At 40.7% G+C, this 17402-nt stretch overlaps 2 protein-coding genes across 3 annotated transcripts; one reads left to right on the top strand and one right to left on the bottom strand.

The window, feature by feature from the left end:
* Positions 1-1340: 1340 nt before the first annotated feature.
* On the bottom strand, positions 1341-5850 carry lgals2b (lectin, galactoside-binding, soluble, 2b). Its single transcript, XM_072384626.1, has 5 exons — positions 5836-5850; positions 4341-4415; positions 2677-2750; positions 2376-2547; positions 1341-1702 (listed from the first exon to the last, which is right to left on the bottom strand). The coding sequence occupies exons 2-5, from the start codon at positions 4341-4343 to the stop codon at positions 1553-1555; spliced, it is 399 nt and encodes a 132-aa protein (XP_072240727.1). The 5' UTR covers positions 4344-4415; positions 5836-5850; the 3' UTR covers positions 1341-1552.
* gtpbp1l (GTP binding protein 1, like) lies at positions 5484-16000 on the top strand. Of its 2 annotated transcripts, XM_072384623.1 has the most exons (15): positions 5484-5558; positions 5841-6031; positions 7338-7449; positions 9259-9439; positions 9928-10111; positions 10201-10365; positions 10519-10642; positions 11062-11176; positions 11325-11469; positions 12054-12236; positions 12473-12608; positions 12746-12924; positions 13061-13207; positions 13667-13717; positions 14310-16000. In XM_072384623.1, exons 2-15 carry the CDS (start codon positions 5843-5845, stop codon positions 14421-14423), a joined length of 2025 nt encoding a protein of 674 aa, XP_072240724.1. In that variant the 5' UTR covers positions 5484-5558; positions 5841-5842; the 3' UTR covers positions 14424-16000. The 2 variants fall into 2 exon arrangements, with proteins under 2 accessions (XP_072240724.1, XP_072240725.1); XM_072384624.1 differs by lacking the exon at positions 13667-13717.
* The last annotated feature ends 1402 nt before the right edge of the window (positions 16001-17402 follow it).

Raw genomic sequence — 17402 nt, 5'->3', positions numbered from 1 at the left:
TTTTCATTGAGTCTGTGTCCAGAGTTCGTGGCTCGAAGGGTCGGTTACTCATTTGAGATGAAGAACTTTACGTTTGGGAAACATCTTGTGAGACTTCTACCAATGACTGAAGTTACAATTCCTGAGAGATACAAACTGAGTTTAATCTTATCTTTAATTGTAGCTGCCATTGCTTTTATTACTATAAAACAAAGGAAATTTTGTGAACATAACTGACTATGTATTGAAGATAAATAGCAAGTTTCCAGCACTTTTATCATCACAAAGGCAGAATATTTTTATCTCTCAACCAGTGGCCCTGGTTAAGGTGTCCTGGTAAGTTATTGATAATAGCTGAGTCCACTAAATGTCCTCATTTTGGGTTTGCTTTCTAGTCATTTTGTACATGATGAAGGTCATCTTTGTGTGACACTTAGGACCGAGAGAAATGCAGCCCGACAGAAGGATGTTCATGCTAAAGTCATTAAAGTCTGACTGCAGGTCCTCCGAAAGGGAGGGCAAGCAGCACAAACAGCTCCGTGTTTGATTTTCATTCCTCTGGCATTCATGATGTCATTCTCACGTTTCTGCTGATGTTTTAGTTCAAATGACATTTTATAGATTAAACAGATGGAGTCAGAATAGGAAAAACAAAAAATACAGAAAAAAAAGCCTTCAGTGACAGAAATTTCTGTGAAAAAAATAATGAACATGAGGAAGTGAAAGTAGAATTAAAAGGCTGATACAATGTTGCTTTACTATTTGCCACTCACCTTACATTCACACACACCACACACATGCATGTTTCCTCTCCTTCCAGAGAATGTGGTTGCATTGTGCTACATTCCTCAGCCTCAGTGCATGGCTCTTTTGAGTCCTCCTGTAAATTGTTTCGAAAATAGTGCTTCATCTCACTTCTCCTGAATATTAACCTTCCTCTCACACAGGCCCGTTTCACCCTCTGCCGTCTGCTCCGTCCTGATTGTTTGCTCTAATTTTTGACCATGTTTACCATGCAGGCCATAATGCTCCATCTTATCAACAATTCAGTTCCACTTTTAATCCTAATTTACTTCCTTTCTGGTTGTATATTACCAGTTCATATTGCCAACTTTGATAAGTGACCGTTAAGAACAGAAGTGGATTTAAACCTTGGCAGCACCCTAGCCTTTTGGATTGTACTCACAATACTAGAAATAGCTCACCCTGATACAAGTGGGCTTTTATTTTAGATCCTTAACACCTGATACCTGTATTATATAAATATTGTGCTGAGCTGGGAACATGTAACATACACCAATTGTTCATTATGACTTGGTAAGTGTCAGTATCTGCGGGACAGAAAGACAAAGACCACACGCTTGTGTTTTTCAGCTTTTATTGGGACACCCAATAACTGATATGCTGTTAATCTTGCACAGCGAGATAAGATGTGTTGTGGCTCCATCTTTAGGCCATTTCTTGCCACTAAAAAAAAATCAGTGCACTGTTAGTTTACATTTCCAGTGTTGTTTTTCAGTAGGATAAAAGATGACCAATCATGACAAGCTTCAGATGGGGGTTTAGGAGAAGTTCAGGATTTGATCTTGATTCCCACAATCCTGGCCTCACCACCGACATCAAAGTACTTGTACTTGACATCTCCCAGGCGGTTGGGGAAGTTCATCATGCTTCCATCGGGAAGTTTGATGTAGAACTGATCGCTGTTGAAGTTGATGTAAAACTGAAGTATGGAAGGAAAAGATAAATATAAGAGGGTATGGCACAATTGGTCTCTGATCATTTTTTTTATCTTTTGGACAAACAAAGATAAAAGAATACCATTTTCAAAAAAGATTTATCTTCCAGAGACAGTGAGCTAGGACTTTATCTCACTATGCAGCTGTTAAGTTTTGTAATCCCATATTCTCATTCAACGGCTGCATGTTGACCAATCAGTGTCCCAGCCGGAATACCAAGCCCACTAATAATGTCCTTATGGCAAAGGACATTGTAAAATGGTCCTGCTGTCTGTAGTAAACACACAACACTGGCAAGGGCCTGCAGCACATATTGTTTCAAACATAGTCAACACGGCTGTATATGAACTATAATGATTTATGATTGTGTGAGCTTCCGTTGGGCTGCAGTGAGCTTTGTTGTGAGATTTATATCTCTTGGTCAGTTAATTGATGTAATGGTTGGTCAATTTTTGCACTCTATCACCAGCTCTTGTTACTATCTTGTGGTTGCTTGCTGCAAAAGAGTTTGTTTACTTTTTCTTGTAAATACATTTCATATCATATGCACGGTACTTTAATTATCCACCATTCAGTGGGAACCTTCTCTCTTAATGACTAAAAGGTTTTTTGGGACTGTAAATACTTGCCCTATACCCCTATACGATATCAACACACCTTGCATTCCTCCCCACGTGCAAAGGGGAAGTTTCCCTCACGTTGCTCTTCACCCCAGCACCCCCCAGACATGGAGTTGCAGACAATAGTATTGGTGTCTCCTCCAGAGTCAAAGCGGGGGTTGAAGTGCAGTGCAATGTTCTCAGAATCATGACCGATGTTGACTGCAAATCTGCAGCAGAGGTGGGAACAGAGGTGCCAAGAAAGGGAAGAGCTGGATGAAACATGAGTCTGTTTGACAGTATGCTACTTCCTCTTAAAATTAAGATAAATCCACATCCTTAACTTGAGGAGGACTTACCTACTGCAGTCATCTTTGGGCTTGATGCGGATCTTAAAGTCATTCCCCGCCTTGATGGACATGTCCTGAACTTTCTATGACGGAATGTTACATAGAGGGACATGGGAAATGATTGATGAGGTAAATGTTGTATTCAAACTTTACAGTGGTAAACTGACACTGACATTAAAAAGCAAGTTTTATCGGTTTCAGTATTTTAATTTGAAAAAAATTTGAAAAACATAAGCAGAACCATTTGTGAGCTTCATGTGTACACTGAGTCTCTGTAATCAAAAGAGTGATGATAGGTGCTGCTGTTATCTTAGTATCTTAGCTGTTGATGATCAACCAGCATAAACCAATGTACACATGGTTGTAAAATGACTGAAACAGGACGTTGCCTTATTTGCTCATCAAGGTGATGATCTTCAAATATATAGACGCTGTAAAAACATAAAAGAGGGAGTTTCTACACGCAGGAACTTTCTACAACAGAAGATCCACTTGCTATTTCTATACAAAATCAGGACACATAAGATTTGCAAGTATGAAAGTATAGAAAATGTTAACACAAACACAAAGGAAAAGAGAGAAAGAACAGAAAACTCAATAAAAAACTTTTGATTGAGTTCAAATATTTGAATTCACTCTGGCATACCAGGAATTACCTTCAAATTCTGTGAACCTGTTAGCTTAATCAATAAGGCAATAAATTCCATTCACAACTCTCCCACCTGTCTATGTGCTCGACATCTGCTGATAGTCAAACATGACCTTCAATATGCCCGTCCTCATATCTGTACCGCACCCACAGGTACCTCAGTGTATACCACCCCCATGTCAGATTAGTGCTGGTTTACGGGCAATGTGCTGGAGAATATTTAAGGCAAATTATTCTTTATTATTTCCTGTGGGGATCTGAGTCACTCAAATAATTTAGGAGCTGTGTGTTGCAGAACACAACCTGTCCTCAGGTCCTGGGCTGCTGCTTAACTAAGACCATGTAATAGTTGTGTTAAGGTGCAGGAATCAAGGAAGCACTGAACTTACAACTGAGTAGTGACAAACTCGACTACTTAGAAATTCCTGTTGCACTCGAAAAGCATCAGTTATCGCTTGCTCAGACTTGTTTTTTGTCTAAACAACATCACATGAGAGATATAACCATCCAAAGGTCCACTGAATGATGTTAATGGATAACGAAATGTTCAATTATGTGCAAAAGACATGTGTAAAGAGAAATATGACGGGTTTTTTTTTTAAGAAAGAGTTAAGGCAACCCAGCAACTTTTCGAGGATTTAAAATAAATCATCAGCATGTTTACTTTATCTGGTGAATCTGTATTTCTGACCCACCAGATACTCTCATAAAAACTCATCGGACATGTTCTATTTTCTACAACTCTATCAATATTTAAACTTTTGAATATGACAATATTTTATACTCTGTCCCAAAGTTAAACATGTATAAGGAAAACAATGCTATATCTATCTATAATTTGTGTATTTATACTTTAAAAAGATGCCTTAAACATATTAAGTCTCATAACAAAATCTAAACAAAATTAGACCACATTAAAACAGCTTAGTACTGTATAATAACTAAAAATGTAACAGCTGCAGATAATTTATCCATGTGGAAAATGAACAAATACCCTATGAATGAAGCTCCTCACACCACTTACCATCTTGGCTGTCCTCAGTGGGTTGTGCCTCGAGTGACCAACCTCTGTGGGCAGGTGAGCACTTTATATGAACTGCTGGTGACGTTGCAGATAGAAAAAAAACAGCCTGGGAAAAGTAAGAGTGACCATAGTAAGTGACCATATTGCAGCATAGATACCGACAATATGTCTGAAAAGTAACATTATTCACATAAATACGCATTTCTAAATGGTTTGAGGAAAGGATTCCCCTGAAATTTTTTTTGAAAGATTTTGTCTTCATTTTAAAGGTGAAAAGGTATTCTCAAAATAAACTACACCAACCAATTACACATTTCAGCTTTGTTAATATGCTGGTTTACTGATATTCTTGTCCTTTACATGCTGAAATAGATATTTCCTTATTATCATTATTATTGTTATTATTATTATTATTATTAATTAATTAATTAATTAAAATGCGCTAGAACTATTTAAAGCTCAACAATCTTATGGGGAGCATAAGAGCACTTCCCCTGCAGTGCAACTTTTCACCAGTATCTAATGGCGTTTTTTAAAGGACTTTTTCCTGTGCAGTAAACACATGCATTCAGTGTTTTATTTTTTAAAATTTTTTTACTGCCATGGCTGTTTTTCAGACTGACATTTTCGGTTGCTCATAATTATATTACAGTGAGTGTGAGTATGATGGCATACGTGTCATGGAAGGTAGTGAGCTTTTATGAAATGGGGAAACTCAGTGTTCAGGCACATGGGGCAGCTCGCAGCTGTTTTAAAGGTTGCATTTGTCCCCCCAAAGAATTGTTAATGAACTACGTGTCCGTTGATGACTATTTGATTTAACTTTCCAACCAGTAGAACTAAAAAAGGTGTCAAAAGTACGTTTTCTATGGTTTTAAATATCGACAGAATAAAAAAAAAACGTTTACATACAGCGTAAGCCTTTCTTTTGTTCGTACATCAGATAACATTTGTTAGCCAGGTCTGTGCAATCTTATTGGAGTTACAAAATTAAAAAAGTTATTTTTCATTTCTTTTAATTTTTCATATAAAATTAAATATGATATACAATATAAACTTTCGGATGTCCCAGCTATTACAAACGCACCACAATCTCGTCTCTGGTATAGCCAATCCGCTGCCTGTATTTTATAATGGGCGTGTCAATTCTGAGCCTAGAAATCGAAGCCAGCCAGAATAAACAACTACGTTAGCTTGGCAGCTAGCTACTAACTTCAGGTATACTTTCAATTGATAACAGATTGAATTATCTAATTTTGCTTGATTTACAAATTCAAAGTACAAATTATAAACATTTACAGTATATGTAACGGATGTAGTAATAAACTAGAATCTCGTTTTCACTTTTTCAGACATTGCAAGTTTGATTTTTGGCTAACATTAGCTTGCTGGCTTTTATAATCAACCTAACTTTCCACTTTGCTAAAGGCTAATGGTTATCTTGTATAGCAAAACGTCAGGTTGTTTACTTTTGCAGCTTTGCATTGTTTCTCACTATAGATATGGCGTCGTTAACGGCGACAGAACCAGCGATGTTGCCAGGTTCAATATCAGCAGCAGAGTCCATAGTGCCAGCTTGCATGTTTGCACCGGACCGGGGATGTGCCGACGATCCATCCGGTGGAGAAGTCTTTGAAGAAAGCGAGGGCACAAATGGAGAGGCCGCGGATCATCTAGACCTGAGCAGCAAGGTGGGCCTTAAAGTAAAGTGTAATCAGCGAAGCTGTTTAGGTGTTTCAGAAGAGCATATTTATGCTTTGATTCACGCCACGAGCGCCTGGTGGTGATGTTATAGTCGTTGCTGCAGAGACGATTCAGATAGAGCATTTTGCATTGTCTTTGCAAAATACAAGAAAACCAACATATTTGATTTGTTTGCATGAATTAATTTTTTGCATGACAGACCTGCAATACATTTCAGGTAACTAAATTAATAAATCAAGTTGGGCCAGTAAAGCTTTTACTGTTTTGTAACGCTACCAACATTGAACAATAGCAGGCGATGAAGCATTCTTCCTGCATTCTTCTTCAAGTATGCAACAGTACGGGATTGTCATCGTTTCTCAAAGTTTTTCCCACATTAATCTGTTGATGGCAGCTCTGTACAGCAGACCAGTCAAATGCCCGTGCCTTCTTCTTCCTCCGCCATGCTTTTGTGATGGGTGCAGAGTGTGGTTTTGCATTTTATGTTTGAATAATGCACAGATGTCCTCTTGAAGGCTGGAACTTTTCAGCGTTAGTGCTGCCATCACAGAAGTGCAAATGAGCTTTGCTTTGCCAAGGGCATTGATGTAGCTCCTTGCCCTCACAGAGCCCGGCTTCTTGATGTGTTGTTGAGAGACTAGATGCCCCGATTTTTGTCTTGGGTCCGGAGCACACGTCAAGAAATGTGTTTAATACTAATTTGTCTGACCACAATACACATTTGGAAAGTGCGGTGAGCCACCCCAGATGCCACTGAGCCCGGACACCGCCTCTAGAAGAGCAGCTTTTTTTCCTTTTTCTTTTGAAAGGAAAACTTTTAAGCGGCATCTAAGAATGTAATTATCGTAAATGTAGTGCTTGACAAAGGTTTCCCACAGTTCCCATGTGATTGCATCAGCTTTTTCTGAATGGTGTTTTTGATGCAGTGCTGTCTGAGGGATCACAGAACACAGTGTCTTCTATTATACTCTGAAATTCTCCTAGTTGCTTAAATGATTTATTGATGTTTATTGCTTCTCTTTATTTGAGAAGCATTGTTGACACAGTAGAGATCCACTGCCCATCTTTCCTCCTCCTCAAAGCTATTGACCTTGCCTGTATGAAATGTCTTTCATTACCGGCCTTTAAAAGTCTCCATCCAAACAAGGCAAAACATTGAAATCTTGGCTTCGCACTGGGTGCAATAAAGTAGAAATGAAAATGTGCATTTTCCGTGCCCCTTTTCAATGTTCTGATTTGGGATTTTTGTCTCTTCTGTTGTCTCTTCCCCTAATTTTATCTTCTCCTGTTCAGCTGGTTCTTGTGAGTCCAACGGGAGAACAGTATGATTCGTTACTACGACATCTGAGGGAGCGGATAGATGAGGGCTGTGGAGAGACCATCTATGTGGTTGGGATGGGCTCAGGTAAGAGAGCTTTAAGATGGATCTTTCACTTTAGCATATATCTAAATCCTAATCCAGGTTTTTCATAAATTAGCTGGTAGTGCTTCCACACAATTGTAATATGTCACAAATTAACAGGGAAAAAGTAAAACGCTTCATGTATACATGATGATGAGATGTATACAAAATTAGCTAAAATCATAGCAATTGTCTAATGGCCAAACAACTATAATATTAGGATTTTTTTTTTCTTTATTGCTTTGGTTGAAATTCAATGCTGCCACTATTCTTAGGACAGTGAGACAAACAGGAGAATTTGGAAAATGTCTCTTATAGAATGATGAGTGCAAGTTCTTTGTTTTTGGAGGATTTGACTCCGGATTGATTTTATTAATCAGCTGCTGTATGCAGAAAAAAGGATCCCACAGATGGCACCAAAGACTGAACATTTGAGTAGGTTTTTTTTTGTTGTTTTTGTTGTAGAATAACCTGAAATCTCAAACCCAAATGAAAATAAAACATCTGTGGCTATAATGGGGAAACACTGTGCTTATTTTCTGATTTGGCACACCTGAATCCTGTGAAATTTGTTCAGTGTCGCCTCACTTATCATAAATGAACATTTACAAATGCATCCGGACGCATGCTTTGGCGAATATCGATTCATATGTGTATGCAGAAACCTCAGCAAAGCGTTTTTCTGGTTTATCTCAGGAAAAGCAGTTGCACCCATCACCTCTCACAGCTGTGCCTCCCAGGCAGCTAATCCCATTTGTTTGTGCTTTGGTTTTCATTCTGTTACCCTCTGCTTGACACAGAAACACGAGGGAGGGTCTTTGTTGCCAACCAGACTTGTGTTTTTTTGCCTGTTACAGCAACATGTCTGACCCATGTGGCATGCTGCGGGGGTCAGAGTGCATGTGTGAAAGGGTGTCATTTGTCAGTGCTCAGCAGAGGGACTGCCACTTGTTCAGTAATGCATATGTCAGTATTCATGGCCGTCTCTCTGGTTGGAAAAGCAGCTGAGTGAATGGCTCTGATTTTCAGTCCAGTACAGCTAAACTTTTTGACCAACTGGTGCTCGTGGTTTCCATTCAAACGGAGAGATTAAAGCCACTTTTTCACAGAAAAACGGCATTGTGAACACACAAAATAAAATAAATAAATTAATTATATATAAATATATATGTGTATGTATGTGGGTTTTTTTTTCTGAAGGTAACTGTAAATGATTTTGTCATTTTAAGAGTTTCTATGGTCATAAACTTTTCCATTTCTGCACACACACGCCTGGTTTTCCCACATCACCACTCAAGATGGAGGCTCGTGTGTATGGCCGTGTCAGTTGGCCTCCTGTCTGCACCTTTTTCATGTCGTGAACTATCCAATACTCTACCTGCACAGCTACGTTTTCTCACAAATTGTTCCAAAAATGGTCTTGCTTTTAGCAAAAAGTTGTTGCAGGTGAATCGCCCGTTTATGAATGGAGCCCTCTGGCCTCTCACACTGGCCAAAATGACACCGGATCTACACCTCGAGCATTTTTTAAATGTCCCGAGGGTGCACTCTGAGCAGGGCAAAGCTGCTCTCTCCTTCTGTCTCTCATGCAAAGAATGTGCTTTAAAATATCATCAGCTTACACAAATATGTGCCAACAACTTACTTAATGAAACCTGTTGCTGTTTTTCTATGGTTTTATAACTGCGATGGGAAATATGTTGGATTTACTTGGCATGGTCCAAGGAGCTTCTTTTTAAAGCTCCTATTGCGACATTACATTTGTCTTGATCTTGCATCAGAGTAACTCTTGTTTCCTTCCTTTCTGTGGAGATGGAGGCGACTACGGTCTGAATGAGAAGGACATGGAAGCATCAGTAGCCACAGTGCAGTCGCTGTGTGAACAGATTGAAGCCGACTTAATCCTGCTGAGGGAGAGGACGGACACGGGCGGAAAGATTCTGGACTACCTCATCCGTCGGCGTGTGGGGGAGCAGGATTTCCTGGAAGTCAGGTAAGAAATATGACAAGAGGCTCTAGAATTGCTACCTACGTCATCTGTTTTTATCGAATGAAGTGAGTGGGAATGTCCTCAGGCTTAGAAAGATACGTCTGTTTGACCATCTGACAAAAACATACCTGCTGCTTTAAAGCCCGACTTTCTGTGCAGAGACAGTTCAGTTGTGACACTGCTCAGAATTTGTTTTGATGTCCTTAGTGTGTTTTCCATCCGAGTGCCTGGGTGTGTAAATTTAACCATTGTTAAAGCTTAGAATATGTGTTTATCTACATCTGCACTCTGTCACAATCAAGCTGTTCTCACACCAGAAAAGAAGAGTCATCGGTAGAGCAGTTCAACGGGGAATTTAAAAGGTTCCGAGTTAGTTAAAGGTTTCATGCTCGCATTAAGTTCAAAGTTTTAATGTTAGATGTGTGTGTATATATATCCTCTAAACTGAAATGTGAATTTGTCACAGTTAACTCTACAAATCTTCTCTTCAGAGTGGCGGTTGTGGGGAATGTGGACGCTGGAAAGAGCACCCTGCTTGGAGTGTTGACCCACGGTGAGCTGGACAATGGCAGAGGCTTCGCTCGCCAAAAGCTCTTCAGACACAAACATGAGATGGAGAGTGGCAGGACCAGCAGTGTGGGAAATGACATCCTGGGCTTTGACCATGAGGGAGAGGTGAGCTTCTGCCAGTTGTGAATGGGAGTTTTATTTCTCTCTGGCTTTTCCTTTTGTCACCTGTGCTCTTCTGTTTTTTTTTTTTTTAGGTGGTTAACAAGCCAGACAGCCACGGTGGCGGTCTAGACTGGACCAAGATCTGTGAGAAATCCTCAAAAGTCATCACTTTTATTGACCTGGCCGGCCATGAGAAGTATCTCAAGACCACCGTGTTTGGTATGACGGGACACCTGCCTGATTTCTGCATGCTAATGGTAAGAGGGAAGAGCGTATTGTGGCATTTAGCTGTGCATGTTCACCTTTGGGAGTAAATACTTTGATCAAAAACGTATCTAAACCTTCTTGTTCCTGTGGTCATATTCAGATCGCACCTTGCTGCTTCTTTGTTTTCCCATATTTCCTTTTAGGTCGGCAGTAACGCGGGCATCGTTGGCATGACCAAAGAGCATCTTGGTCTGGCACTGGCCCTAAATGTACCAGTGTTTGTAGTGGTTACCAAGATAGATATGTGTCCAGCTAACATCCTGCAAGGTAAAGAGACACGGTTCTATTGGAATCCACGATCAAGCCATGATCTCCACTGCTGACACAGCATTGTGGAGTTGGGAAAGACATTAAGCTTTAAATGATCTTAAGCTTGCATTTCTGAAACTCAGCAGTGGATATTCAAATATAGCTGGGGAAACCGCTGGAAGCATTTCTAATGTAAAACAATGATTAGAGGCAGAGAAAATAAAAGCAAAGTCTTCTTAAAAAGACTAAACTAATATGCCCCAGTTAATATGGGGAGTAAAAAAAAAAAAAAAGGACTGTTCCAATAAAGATGGTCTCCCATCTCTTCCTCCCACGTGTTGAAATGTCTTTTGAGTTATTTGCAAACAGTTTGAAACAGTTTTTTTTTTGTAGTAGAAGACGTGTCATCTTGTGTCTTTGTCTGTGTTTACCGACAGAAACGCTGAAATTATTACAAAGGTTACTAAAGTCGCCTGGCTGCAGGAAAATCCCGGTGCTGGTACAGAACAAGGACGATGTCATCGTCACAGCCTCAAACTTCAGCTCGGAGAGGTGAGGGCACGGAGGTGCTGGGCTGAAAAATGGAACATGCTGTGTTCAGTCGAAGCTGCATGTGTGGAAGTCGGACCGACTTTGATTCGATTCCCTTCATTAATGCAACACTTTGCCCTTTCTCCTCTGACTCACTCCCACTCTGTAGGATGTGCCCAATCTTCCAGATCTCAAACGTGACAGGGGAGAACATGGACCTGCTGAAGATGTTCTTGAACCTCCTCTCCTCTCGGACTATGTTTAGCAATGACGAACCTGCAGAGTTCCAGATAGACGACACATACTCCGTACCGGTGAGGAATGGCGCTCACGCTTTTTCTGTAATGCGTTGTGATGCTTGAAGTTGTTTTGCCACAGGACCACTGGACCAAGGACATGGGTTGACAGGTTGAGGTTTAATTGTTAGTCGAGCCTGGAGGGGAGGAAGAAGCAGTTTGAGTCTTTGTCGCGGCGCGTCACCGCCGATGCAATCGCTGTCAGCTGCGGAATCATGGGAAAAAAAATCTGAAAACCTGAAGCGAATCGGTGCACTTACTGTCATGAACCAGTGTATCGGGCTGTGCATGTGGCAGCCGGGACATCGCCCTCGCAGGAGTTGGCTTTGCACAGCCAAGCTGTCACTGCTTTTAACGGCAGAGCAGAATATAAAAACTAAAAAAGGCTTTTCTGCACAGTTTCACCATGTGAAAGACAGACACTAAGGCTTGTGAGTGGTGCGCAGTTTATATTTACACTCCTCCGTGATGGAAAATATTGCAACAAAATAAAATTAGCAGTGATTTCTTTTTGATTTGAAGACTTTATTTATCAGTCTGCATAGACAACACAAGCTCCCGCAGTCCGCTAACATAACCGTGTGTTGATCTTCTGTTGACAGGGTGTGGGTACAGTAGTTTCAGGCACTACGTTACGTGGATTGATACGACTCAACGACACCCTACTCTTAGGCCCTGACCCACTTGGCACTTTCATCCCGATCGCTGTCAAGTCTATACACCGCAAGAGGATGCCTGTCAAAGAGGTTCGAGGTGGACAGACTGCATCCTTCGCCCTAAAAAAGGTCTGTTAGGGATAAAAAAAACGTGGCTTAATTACTGCATTGTAGAGCATTTCACTGCATTTTCCTTTGGAAAAGGATGCTTATTTTGAGGTCATTATTTAAATTAATTTAATTTAATTTATATGAAAAAATACCAAGGAGCAAAATGAAGTAGTGTGTTGGGTTTTCTGTAATTGTGCTGCACCACTCGGCTTAATGTTTTGCCTTTTCTTCCCGCTCTCTGTTCACCGTCTCAGGTCAAACGATCCTCAATAAGGAAAGGAATGGTAATGGTTTCCCCGAAGCTAATGCCTCAGGCTACGTGGGAGTTTGAGGCTGAGATTTTGGTGCTCCATCATCCAACCACGATATCGCCAAGATACCAGGCCATGGGTTAGTTAAACAGTGTCACCATAGGATAAACACTGATACGGATCATTTTAGCCTCTTTTTGGTCTCTTATTGACATGGCTGACCTGTTGAAACGTCTTGGCATGAGTAACTGGAACATTCTCTTTGCATCTCTTTAGTGCACTGTGGCAGCATTAGGCAGACTGCCACCATCCTGACAATGAACAAAGACTGCCTCAGGACTGGGGACAAGGCCTCGGTCCATTTTCGCTTCATTAAGACTCCGGAGTACCTGCACTGTGATCAGAAGCTTGTGTTCAGGGAAGGACGCACCAAAGCTGTAGGCACCATCACCAAGGTGCTGGAGCTTATGGTTACTTCTCCAGTTCAATTTAGACCTGCAAGTTGCATAATCCGTCTGTGTTGATATTAGCTGTGATTAAATGGTAAGGTTAGGCAGGTGTCACAAACACTAACACTGCTGGTGATTTCAGCTCCTCCAATCAGTGATCACCCAGGCTGCTAAGGCCCAGCAGTCCAAGACTCAGGCCAGCAAGAAGAATTACAAAGAGGGCACAGGAACCAATGAGGATGCTGGATCTACAGCACGGCCGCAAAGTCCAAACACAGCTCAGGCATCAGTGAGTAGAACAATGCTCGGCAAACATCAGTAACGTCTATGTATTTGTATTTGAATAGAACTAGTTATTATGGCTGCGTATGGAGTTGCATTAAACTGCGATTCTTGTCCACGTTGAGTCATTCCGATGAACATTTTGAATGAGTGGTTCAGTCCATTTTGACTTCTTTTCAAATCTGCCTGCTAATCTCTGCCACCCTCTCCCTTTCTCTGCCCTTTCTGCCTCATATCATTTTGTATTCCCACACGAGATTTGTTTTGAATTAACCTCCGTTTTCCTTCTCGCGCTGCATTCCTTTCCCACATACATCTCCGCCTACCCCTTCGTTTGCCACCTGCTCCCCACTGCCCTCCCCCCCTCTGCTTTTTCTGTTTTTCTTTGGTTGTGCTTAAATTTTAACACTTAATTTTCTTGCGTTCGTCCCTGTTCCTCCCTCCCTGTCTTGGCATGCTGCGTCAGACAGTGGCTGAGGAGGAGGCTCTTTGTAAAGATGACAACAAAGAAAACAAGGTAAAGGCTCGCAGCCTGCAGGAGTTTTCATGTGTGGTTGTTTCTCCGCTTTCTTAACAGATTTTTATCTGAGCATGCATAATGCTTCACTTTGGTACAGGCTTGTTTTCATATTTAGTCACTCTCCAGAGTTACCCAGTTTAACCTCATAGCTTTACTGCTCAGTTTGGCAGTCAGGTGGTCACTACTTGCGTAAATGGATTCTTGGGCCTTGAGAAACTTGAAAAACTACTCACATTTTAAGAGAGAGAAAAAAATAATAGCTTGGATTTCCCCTCTTATCTGCAGCTAGTTTTGAAATGTCCCGGTTCATTCAAAGTACTAATTAGACATTTAACAAGTGTTTTTGTGTTATAATTAGATTTTTCAGACATATCCTGTTGCCATGAGAAATCCGTTTTGACGGTTTTCGTTTAAAACTTTAACCTCGTACCCTCTTAACCGTTTTTTTTTTTTTTTTTTTTTTTTAATCTCAAATGCTCTGATGAGGACTGCACTACCTTCCACAAATGACTTTTAACATCGTCATCCTCGCGAACCACCAGCTCCACTCGTAAAAGTGACTCACTTTGGTGCTGATCTTTGTCCGCAGCTCAAGTCAGGAGGTGGAGGACGCCGGCGAGGTGGTCAGAGACACCGAGGGAAAGGCCTGAATCCTCCAACGGTGTCCTCTGCAGTGTCTGCGGGAGCAGCGGGCACCTCCTAAGGGCACAATCTTTGCTACCTCTTTGGTTCTTCATCGTCATCTCTTTAAGGGAAGAGAAGTGACTGTATGACCCTCTGCTGGCTGTCTACGAACACTGGCTTGTCATCACTTGCTTCTTTGATATAAAAAGAAACGATTCAGCTGTTTCACACAAGGGAGAGAATTATTTTCCACTTGCGTTCGTTGAAAACTGTGTTGAGGTAATCATCTGTGAACGGCTAAAGAAGGCATTACGTTTGAAATTTAATTTAGTTTGCAAGTTATGTCCTATAGCACTCTGTTTTTAATACAAATGTTTCACCTTCTTTTAGTTAATTTGATCTTGCGGCAGAGACAGGAGTCACTTCCGCTGCCCTGTCTCCAGCCTCCAAACCCTTTTCCTCTCTCGCTGTACTTTATTTCCTCTTTATACATCCCCTTTCCGCTCTCCCCCACCTGTCATTGGTTTACCATTTGGATGGCACGAGGATTGGAATCGACACATTGTTGCATCATAAACTCGAGGAGGCAGATTGTGCTTTAAGTGTTTTCTTTGAAAGTTCTTTGTCCCAGAATTGACGGTTATAAATGTGCATCGGAGCTGACCTGAAAGGGAACTGATACCATATTGAGGTGGGGGCTTGGAAAGCTCCGACAAAGTGTCGATTAGACGTAGCTGGAGTGTTGGTTTCTTCTCCCATTGTTTTTGATGGTAGCTACAGTTCTCTGAGAAAACCCTGCTGAAGATCTTCTTGGTGTAATGGAGTCATGGTGTTGATGATGGGAATTCTGCGGCCATTTTAAGAGAATTTAATTTCCTTCCCTAAAGTTGTAGCTATTAATACATCACATCTCTTCTTACATAACATCTACCTGTGCATGGAGAAGAAATGGCTCATAATGGCATAATGCCAACATTCAATCATGCCATAGAATTGGCCATTTTTATCAATTTTATACAGAATCCGTTTATCTAAGCGCTTCTGTTACAGTTTTACTAGATTTAATTCTTGCAGCCAGACAAAAAAAAGGGCTAAATGACCCCTTCTTTTTTTTTTCACAAGTCTCGTGGCTTTTGTCATGTTTAACATGGTGCAAGTCCTATTCATCTCTGCTCTGTTTGCTCAAAAATAGGCCAATCCGGCAGAAACCCATGAGCACAGTTCGATCGGCATGATAACCAAATAATGCAGAAATGTCGTGCATTTCACTAATATGAGGCCAAAAAAAAATAAATCATGTCAAATGCCAAGAAAGAACATGTTTGAGTAACTAAGTTTAGGTTACACCTTACTTTTTGTACTCTGTAAAGAAAAAAAAAAGAATTTTATATATATAAGTGGCTGTAAAACAAATTTCAGAGCTTCAGGGGTCAGTTCAAAACATGTAAAACACAAGAAGGAAATGTCTCTCACATGACCAGCGATAAACTATTATATTTTTTAGCTAATGTACCGATATGAGGGGTTTCTGTCATTCAGTTTTGGATACAGTTCTCAAACTTTATACCATTTCTGTGATGGATGTAAACAGAGGTTGGTAGTGTACAAGTCATCTCATCATGTCTGAAGGCCGACATAAAACACTGATCTAAAGCAAGGGGAAAAAAACGACACCTTTTAACTGTTTTTTCACAATAGTTTGCCGATTTCTCTGGCAGTTCGATTTATATTGGCAACGCAACTAAGATGTGTCAAAGTTTTACGGAACATGAACCTGTTATACTGCTGGAATATTCCCCCCTTCTTTCCGTTGCAACTTCACCCATAGTGCATGGAATTTTTATTTGTCGAAGAGACAAATTTTATGTCTGATGTACAAAAATTCTAATTTTGTGGGAAAAAACCCTGAGGATAGAAAAAAAAAGAAAAGATGCAGTTTAAATTAAGTGGTGCCAGTTTGTGTTGTAAATGCATTTCAAATAAAGATGCCATGAAAAGCTGTTTTTCTTCTGTCGAATCCCCTGACTGGAACCCTCCTCCTTCCTTGTTCTAGGGGCCTGTCCGGCTGCCTCTTACATCTTGCCAGCAGGTGGAAGACTTGGCTGCTTGTTGGAGGCAGTATATGCAACCATTTTTGGCTGTTCCCCTGGTGAAAGAATTGTGCTGATATATTTTATCATGGATTTAAAAATGAGTCCCATATCAGCTGGTGCGAGGTTTAAAAAAAAACAAAAACAAACGCTACGGTAACAGTCTTGTGAGCAAATTTCTGACATCCCAACCTGGCCTTTTTGTCTTTACCCTGACCAGGTCAGCATCACCCGCTTCCTCTTCTGGATTCTTTTCCATACACATAAATCATGCTATTGCAAGGGCCTTGCAGCCTTCTACCAAAGCAAAAAAAAAAAAAAAAAAAATGTTCCTGTCGTAATGTCTGGCTTTTATTTGATTTTTCTTGGCACAGTGTCGCCTCTAGTACCTCCAATCTTACAACACCTGCCCTGTTCACCTCTTGGATTTTGCTCTGGTTCAATCCTGCAAGCTGTCAGTTTGGCTTGGCTTCTGGCAAAAACCCTGTAAATGCCAACTGCTTTGCTCGGCATCTCCTGTTTAAATGAATTCTTTTTTTTTTAACTTTGATCAGAGTTCAGTTTTGTGTTCATTAAGAGCCTCCATAATGGAGTTGTGCTCTTGAATAAACCAACAGATGCAGCTAATTTGAACAAATGAGTTGACAGGGAAATCTAGAAGAATCTTGAATGGTTGATGGCTGTGTAGTTGCAAGCACCGTGGCTGCAAAGCAAAGTATGGATGCGTGAGTTTCCTAAGTTCATTGAAACTTAAATAAGGCGTATAGGTGATTGGCCTCAGCCTACACTGTAGCAAGAATAGAACTCTAGTTTCATTTATCGAATTTCCTCCACATCGAAAAGAAGTGTATCCACGCTTTGTGCATACACATGCTTTTCTTCAATTTTATAAAGCAATGGATACATATGATTGACTTTTACAAATCTCGATCATCCTTTATAACTAGACGCATGTGTATGGACAACTA

This window comes from Leuresthes tenuis, unplaced genomic scaffold (assembly GCF_036924035.1).
Source record: "Leuresthes tenuis unplaced genomic scaffold, fLeuTen1.0.hap1 SCAF_4, whole genome shotgun sequence".
NCBI classification, from domain to species: domain Eukaryota; kingdom Metazoa; phylum Chordata; class Actinopteri; order Atheriniformes; family Atherinopsidae; genus Leuresthes; species Leuresthes tenuis.
Note: the sequence above shows the minus strand (reverse complement) of the source record. Positions and strands in the feature narration are given on the sequence as shown.

Excerpts from the sequence above, each read along its gene's own strand:
- lgals2b (XM_072384626.1), bottom strand. Across the intron at positions 2,548-2,676 it reads CCCAAAGATGACTGCAGTAG|ATTTGCAGTCAACATCGGTC; the intron begins GTAAGTCCTCCT and ends CCTCTGCTGCAG. Across the intron at positions 1,703-2,375 it reads CACGTGGGGAGGAATGCAAG|TTTTACATCAACTTCAACAG; the intron begins GTGTGTTGATAT and ends TCCATACTTCAG.
- gtpbp1l (XM_072384623.1), top strand. The coding sequence starts at position 5,843 with ATGGCGTCGTTAACGGCGACAGAACCAGCGATGTTGCCAGGTTCAATA. Across the intron at positions 10,643-11,061 it reads TCCAGCTAACATCCTGCAAG|AAACGCTGAAATTATTACAA; the intron begins GTAAAGAGACAC and ends GTTTACCGACAG. Across the intron at positions 12,925-13,060 it reads CTGTAGGCACCATCACCAAG|CTCCTCCAATCAGTGATCAC; the intron begins GTGCTGGAGCTT and ends TGGTGATTTCAG.